This window comes from Rhinolophus hipposideros, assembly GCF_964194185.1.
Source record: "Rhinolophus hipposideros genome assembly, chromosome: 16".
Taxonomy (NCBI): Eukaryota; Metazoa; Chordata; class Mammalia; order Chiroptera; family Rhinolophidae; genus Rhinolophus; species Rhinolophus hipposideros.
In genome coordinates, this window is record NC_138062.1 from 5,098,504 (window position 1) to 5,104,503 (window position 6,000).

Here is a 6,000-nt window from a genome sequence, read left to right on the forward strand (position 1 = left end):
ATCATGGTGGAAAATTAATGTATAGAGATCAATAGATTTAATACACAGGAGCATATGTTAGCTACTGTTGAATATAAACTACCTCAAAACTTTGTGGATTAAAACAATCACCATTTATTACTGCTCACAAATCCTTAAGTCAACGGAGCTGATTTGGTTGGGCCGTCCCATGCACCTAGGGTCAGCTCTAAGTTAATTGAAGGTCAACTTGGCTGATCTTAGAGGGACAGCTGGGCTACTGGCCCTGTGTTCCCTCCCACTCTGGGAGACTAGTCCCAGATGGCTTACATGGCCAGAGAGCAGTCCCAAGAGAATGAGGACAAAGCCTCCTGAGGCCCAGGCTTGGAACATCATCTCTTCTGTTCACTAAAACAAGTCACAAAGTGAGCCCAAATTCAAGGGGAGAGGAAATCAAACACAGCTTATTGATGGGAGATTTTGAAAAATCGTGTTGTAAAATGTGTGGAGAGAGGAATGAAGGATTTGTGTAATTTTTGTAATCTATCACAAGAGCAACTAATGAGAAGATGTGAAGGGAAAGAGTGACACTAGCCAAAAAGTTCATGATGTGTGGAATCACTTTTATTAAAAACATAGACAAAATCTATACCTGTATGTGCATACAGGCACACATATATCTGGAGGATTGTGAAATGCGCGTGTGCATTCTACCTTTTTTGCTGAGTTAAAGTTTACATACACTGACAGGCACTGTACAGTTTCGTGAGTTTTGATGTATGTGTTGTGTATCTCTGTGTAACAATCACCGTACTCAAAATGCAGGACATTTTTATCATCCTGGGAAATATTTCTGTGCCCTCTTCCAGTCGTCCCTGGTAGACCCACTGTTTTAATTTGGATCACTGTAGATTAATTTTGCTTGAAACAATAGAAAGGTTCCAAATAGCCATCTCCTGCTTTAATTTTAATGCAACACTATATAACTTAAATTGTAATTTAATTAAATTAACTTCATAAAGTAAGTATTCAGAATATGTAAAAAATTTCACTATATGCATTGCACATAATTAAGATAAATATCTGTTTACTCTATGTTGATTTTAATCCCTACAATTGCCAGCATAAATCGTTGAATACTGACTGTGATTATTTTGTTCCTTTCTTAGTTCCCCATTTAAAAGTGGTGTGTCCATGGCAAGTCGGCTTTGTAAGGCTGCAATGTTAAGTCGATTTAACCTGCTTGCCAGTGAAGCTAAGAAAGACGATGTACTTGAAGCTAGTACATACCACGCAGCTAAGGTAAGTCCTTAAAGAAATGCAGTTAATCATAGAAATGTAATTGAAGACAGCAACAGAGTGGTGACTTTGGGGTGATGATAGTAGCAAAGCTTGACTGAATATAGTTATTGAATATAAGGTATTACCATGTAGTGGTAAAATTAATTTTTAAATGAACATGCTAGAAATTGGATATGTGTTGCCACTTAAAATAGCGACCTCAGTATGGTATGTGCTTTGACAGTATTGCTCAAAACCTGTCATATCCAGAGAAACAAAATGATAATCACATTTGTTCTATATATATTAACTGTGCTAACCATACAAGTTAAGTATTCTAAAATAATACATTAAGATATCCAAATAAATTAGTTTTCCTATCTTAAAGTTGTGAAACAACTGTAATTTCCGCATGTGATTTGGGCCTCAGTAGGCGATGTAGATAGTCATTTTCTCTCTTTAAAAATATTTATTCTTTTTTTAGTATTAACATACATAATGCATGTTTGAGTAGAGAATTCTGCAGTTTTTTTCAAGGCACAGAGGAAAAAATATTACTTGTAATACCATCAAGTATTCAAACATGATACTCTTAACTTGTAAGCATTTTATTTTACTTTCTTGTCATGACACATATTTTTGTGTATGATCTTAAAATATTGAGGTCATAGTGGATAATGATCTTTCTAATCTGCGTTTTTCATTCAACATCAAATGATATGAGACATGCTCATAATATAACTTACCTGTGTTACCAAGTTATTAACTGTACATATGTGCATATATAAACTGTTTCTGATATCTAATATCAGTGTCAGTAATGAGATAGTATATGTGAAAGGCTCTTCATTTCACCAATACCTTAGTGCTCAAACTGTATAAGCCCAATCTTTAGTGCATTTATATTAATAACTACAGGTTTGTGTATATGTACACATATATTTTTAAGTATAAAAGTTTTGTCAGTTTCTGGTTTTGGCGGCATAAAGAGGTTGCAGATCATCTCTATAAAAACAAGTATAAAACTAGGCCAAAAAAACAGTTTTCACATCCTTGGAAATTGACTAAAGACAGAAAACATATTGAAAAGTGTATGTTCTTGAAAAATTGCTAGAACTTTGGATAAGAGCAGTAGGAGTTTGTGTCGCCTTTGCTCAAGGCTATTCCTGTTCTCTTCCTCTCTTCTAGTTTGAATGTAGTTTTACCGGTGAGAATGCCACCAAAAGCAGTAGGCTTGCTGCTAGAGGGGGTAGACTTGATTTGGGGTAGGGGGTGACCCAACTCTGTGGCTTTGTCAGTGAAAAGCGCCAAACCTGGTAGGAAACAAATGGGGAAAATCAGTTACTTTGCTGGCCCAAGGTTACTTTGCTGGTCCTGGTTGGGGCAAATGGTGGACCAACTAGTAACTTGGGTGGATTTTGGTAATGAGAGAGCCATAGAAGGCCTGAGGTGATCTCTATACCCTTTCCTTGGGTATCTCTATACCCTGGCTGACTGAGAATGAGAAACTACACTCAGGTGCTGGTAGACCCAAGAGAACCCAGTAAAGAAACTGAAACAGAACTGGCTACAACGTGAAATCCCCCCCCACACACATACACACACACTCACTCACAAATGGATCAGAAGAAGGTGCAGGCCTCACGGGTTTAAGGTGTTTGAGTACAATGTCTGCTGAAATCATCTGCCTATCAATACGCTATGCAGATACAGGGTAACCACTAGCAGGCAAGGCTAAGACATAAAAATAAGAAAACAAAACATGGAAGAGACAACAGCAGCTGCACACCATGCGGAAAACAGACCTCACAATTTAAACAAGCTAGAATCGAACAATTTATACAATTTTAAAAATGTAAAACCTTTAAACAATAAAACAGTCTACAGAGTTGCTGCAATATGTTACTGAAACAAGTTTCAAACAAAAATAATGGGATATGTAAAAAACAGTAGTGTAATGCCTTAACAATCACTAGACACTGGTGCTGAATGGGTCCAAATGTTGAATACTATGTATATTCCAGGTCCTCTGTACTAAAATGTATTTGTAAAAAGACTAAGAAAAATACTTAGGAATAAAAATAAGTGCAAAACCTACATACTGAAAATAATGAAACATTGCTGAGAGAAATTAAAGAAGACCTAAATACATGGAGAGATGTACCATTTCAGGGATTGGAAAACTTAGTATTGTTAGAATGTCAGTTCTGTCCAAATTAATGTGTGGATTCAATGCAAACTCCATCAAAATCACAGGAAACTTTTGTATAGAAATTGGCAAGCTGATTCTAAAATTGGTATATAAATCCAAAAGACATAGAAGAACTAAAACATTTTTAGAAAGAGTAAAATTGGTAGACTCATCTACCCAGTTACAAATCTGTCATAAAGGCACAGTTATCGAGTCAGTGTATTGATGTAATGCTAGCCATATAGATCAATGGAAGAGTAATAAACCCACATGGTTATAGTCAATTGATTTTATACAAAGGTGCCAAGGTAATTTAATGGGAGAAAGAATAGTCTTTTCGACAAATGGCACTGGGACAGTTGGAGATCTGTGGGCAAAACAAAAAATTAATTTGACGTATCAGTCATGCAAAAAAAAAAAAAAAAAAAACGAATTGTAGATCTAAAGAGCTACACTATTAAACTTCCAAAGAAAACATGAGAAAATATTTATATTCTTAGGTTAGGGGAAATTTTCTTAGATATGACACCAAAAGCACAATCCATAAAAGAAAACATTGGCCATTTAGACTCCAGAATTTAAAACTTGATTTCAAAAGTCATCATTAAGAAAATGAAAATACAAGCCACAGACTGGAAAAAAAAATACTCGCAAATCATACATCTGGTAAAGGTCTTGAATCTAGAACATACTATGAATTCTTAAAACTCAAGAGGGCAAACAAGCCAGTCTCTAAAGGGGGCAAAGACTATATACAAATGGCAAACATACGTATAAATGGTGTTCAGCCTCATTAGTTGTTAGGGAAATGCAAAATCAAACCACAGTGAGATACTGCCGCACACGCATTACAACCCAGAAGAGTGACTATCCAGGTGTCGTGGCGGAAGAACTGGAAAGCTCTTGCACTGTTGACAGGAGTGTCAAATGATGCCATCACTCTGGAAAACAGTTGGGCAGTTACTTACAGCGGTAAACATATCCTTACCATGTGACCCAGCACTTTCACGGGAGAAGCATAAACTCATATCCCCCCAAGACGCATTCATACATGTTTCCAGCAGCGTTATTCATAGTAGCCCCAAACTGGAAACAGTTCAGATGTTCAGCAGCTGGTGAACGCACGAGCTGTGGGATGTACCCATGCAGTGGAGCACTAGTCAGCAATAAAAGGGATCAAACTACTGAGACATGAAACAACACGAAGGAATCGGAAAACGTGCTTGCTGAAAGATGCCTGACACAATAGACTCCGTCCTGTGGTCGTCATTTTTTGTGAAATTTCTAGAAAAACCAAAACTCTAGAGAAAGTAAGTAGCTTCGTGGTTGCCTGGGGCTAGGGCCAGGAATACCGACTGAAAATGAACTCTTTGCAGATGATGGAATTGTTTTAAAACTGGACTGTGGTAGCATATCTGTATAATTTACTGGGGAAAAAATCCAACTGTGTACTTACAGTGGGGAATTTATGGTATATAAATTATACCTCAATAAAGCTTTATTTTTAGTTCATCTGTGTGTTCATTTATTAAAAAAGTGAAATAAACCAAAATATGAATAGTGGTTGTCTGTAGTTTGGGGATTACAGGTGATTTTTTATTTCCTTCTCTATGTTTCCTCTATTTTTCAAGTTTTCTATAATGAGTATGATTACTCTTAATTAAAAATGTTAAAAAAGAAGAAATTCTTTTAGGAGTGTTGGGAAAGAAAATTTAGTTTCAAAAATAGTGGTGAGAAAAAAATAGCAATTCAAAAATTTTTTCATTAATTTTTAAGATGTCAAGCTAAAGAAACAAGATTAGGGCTACACACTTTTCATAAGCCAAATTCTGCCTATACTCTATAATTCAATTTTTTTTTCTTTCTATAGTGTATGTCTGGATCCTATCAAGAAGCTAAAACTTTGTTGAAATCCTACTTAAAGCAACATGGCTATGGCTCCTGGATTGTGAAATCTCCCTGTATAGAGCAATTTAGTATGTGAGTTAGGCAATCTATTGTCACATTAAAAATCTTTTATTTTTTGGTGTGTTTTGACTAGTAAATTTTATTTTTAATATTGGTGGTTTTCAGCTTTCAAAATCAGAATCTTGCAACAGCAGTGTCCAGAGATTGCTGAAAATTTGGAAATATCCATGTCAAATTTCATTGAAACATTAGGGTTTTGAAATTTTATTTTTTGGAAAAATAATTACCTTATTCATTAGCCATTTTATATTTATTTTTACAGACGTTATAAAGCCACTACCCTTTTGGAGTTTAAAAGAAAATTTATTCTTTTAAGATGTTGTTTTAAAGCTATCCATATAGCAAAGATATTCAACATTGTGTCCTAGTATCTCACCCATTTATTTTTGTTAAAAATTAAAATCCAAGAATACAAATAATAATTCTTAATCATTTGTTGATTAATTCAACAGACATTCGAGTGCCTAATATTTGCAATCACCATGCTACATAATATAGTAAAAAGCAGTGACTAAACATGTGATTTCTCTTGCCAGAGAAGTTCCTGAATGCACATGCAAATGCAGAAAAGTGTTAACCATGTTAGGGAACGATTTGATAAG

General features: G+C 35.3%; 1 protein-coding gene across 2 annotated transcripts in view; it reads left to right on the top strand.

Moving 5' to 3' along the window:
- The window catches only part of ADAD1 (adenosine deaminase domain containing 1), a gene marked incomplete at its 3' end in the record, with an annotated part of 31,024 nt that extends 25,610 nt beyond the window's left edge, over positions 1 to 5,414 (top strand). For both annotated transcript variants that reach the window (XM_081076290.1, XM_081076291.1), the window contains exons 10-11: positions 1,128 to 1,260; positions 5,301 to 5,414. In XM_081076290.1, the coding sequence (XP_080932416.1) occupies positions 1,128 to 1,260; positions 5,301 to 5,414 (247 nt within the window). The remainder of the gene's footprint in view (positions 1 to 1,127; positions 1,261 to 5,300) is intronic.
- Between the last annotated feature and the right edge of the window lie 586 nt (positions 5,415 to 6,000).